The sequence below is a fragment of the Myotis brandtii genome, unplaced genomic scaffold, assembly GCF_000412655.1.
Source record: "Myotis brandtii unplaced genomic scaffold, ASM41265v1 scaffold986, whole genome shotgun sequence".
NCBI classification, from domain to species: domain Eukaryota; kingdom Metazoa; phylum Chordata; class Mammalia; order Chiroptera; family Vespertilionidae; genus Myotis; species Myotis brandtii.
In genome coordinates this window covers 2,070,880-2,071,859 of record NW_005372102.1, presented here as the reverse complement: position 1 = coordinate 2,071,859, position 980 = coordinate 2,070,880, and the positions used below count along the sequence as shown (strand labels likewise).

General features: G+C 66.8%; 1 protein-coding gene across 1 annotated transcript in view; it reads right to left on the bottom strand.

The window, feature by feature from the left end:
• The window catches only part of ZFYVE28 (zinc finger, FYVE domain containing 28), a 21,939-nt gene that overhangs the window by 10,067 nt on the left and 10,892 nt on the right, over positions 1-980 (bottom strand). The window contains exon 2 of the mRNA XM_014533456.1: positions 64-403. Coding sequence (XP_014388942.1) covers positions 64-403 — 340 coding nt within the window. The remainder of the gene's footprint in view (positions 1-63; positions 404-980) is intronic.

Below are 980 nucleotides of genomic sequence, written 5' to 3'. Positions count from 1 at the left end.
CCCACACCCGGGACAGGTCCACACCCGGGACAGGTCCCACGCCCAGGACAGGCCTGCACTCACCTGGCAGGAGCGGAACTGGCTGACGAGCAGGGTGCACCGCTGGGGGTCCTTCCGCCCGTCCAGGCTGTCCAGCTCGGCCGCCACCTGGTTCAGCTCCTCATCCGCATAGTAGAACTGGGCCAGCAGCTGCGGGTCCGACCTCTGGGGAGACAGGCACCCGGGTGTGAGCCAGGCCGAGGTGTGCGGGCACCTGGGGTGGCCTGTTCCCAGGCGACGAGCAGTGCGCTCCCCGTCGGCTCCTGCACAAGCGTCTCCAGGCTTTAGGACGACGGTGCCGGCTGCTTCCTGGAGGCCGAGAGCAGCATCTCTGAAGGCAGCCAGACTGCAGGTCCCACCTTCCCTGGGGAGGGACGCCCCACACAAGGGCCCGGGGAGCGTGGGGTCAGGGGTCGCCTGGCCAATGGTGTCCTGACACCCAGCTCAGGAGTGGACCCCGGTCACCACAGCCCTGGGGTCCGTCCGGGCCACACCACCAGCTCCCTCACCGAGGGCACCGGGGGTGATGCCCCCAGGAGGCCGTGGCTCTGAGCTGGTGTGGCCACGCCCACACCTGACGGAGACGCACTCAGCCCCCACCCTCAGCACACACCCAGACCTCGCACCCAAACACACCCACCAGGTGACGGCACCTGCTGTGCAAACCGCAGCCTGGGAGGCAGTGGCATGCGGGCCAGGGAGGCCCACACAGCTCTCCCGGTCTGAGCTTACTCTGCGAGGAGTAGGTGTGACTTTCTGAGGAATGACTAGTACAACCAGGAAAACATGCATTTTTGTTGTTTTACTTGTTGCAGGAAAACAGGGCCCGGCCACCCCCTCGGTCCAGGCAGCTGTGAGGAGCCACCTTCAGACAGGGCCAGAAAGCGTGGTCCCCCGCTGTCCGCCCGCCCCCTTCCCTCTGGACCAGGAGGTCAGAGGCA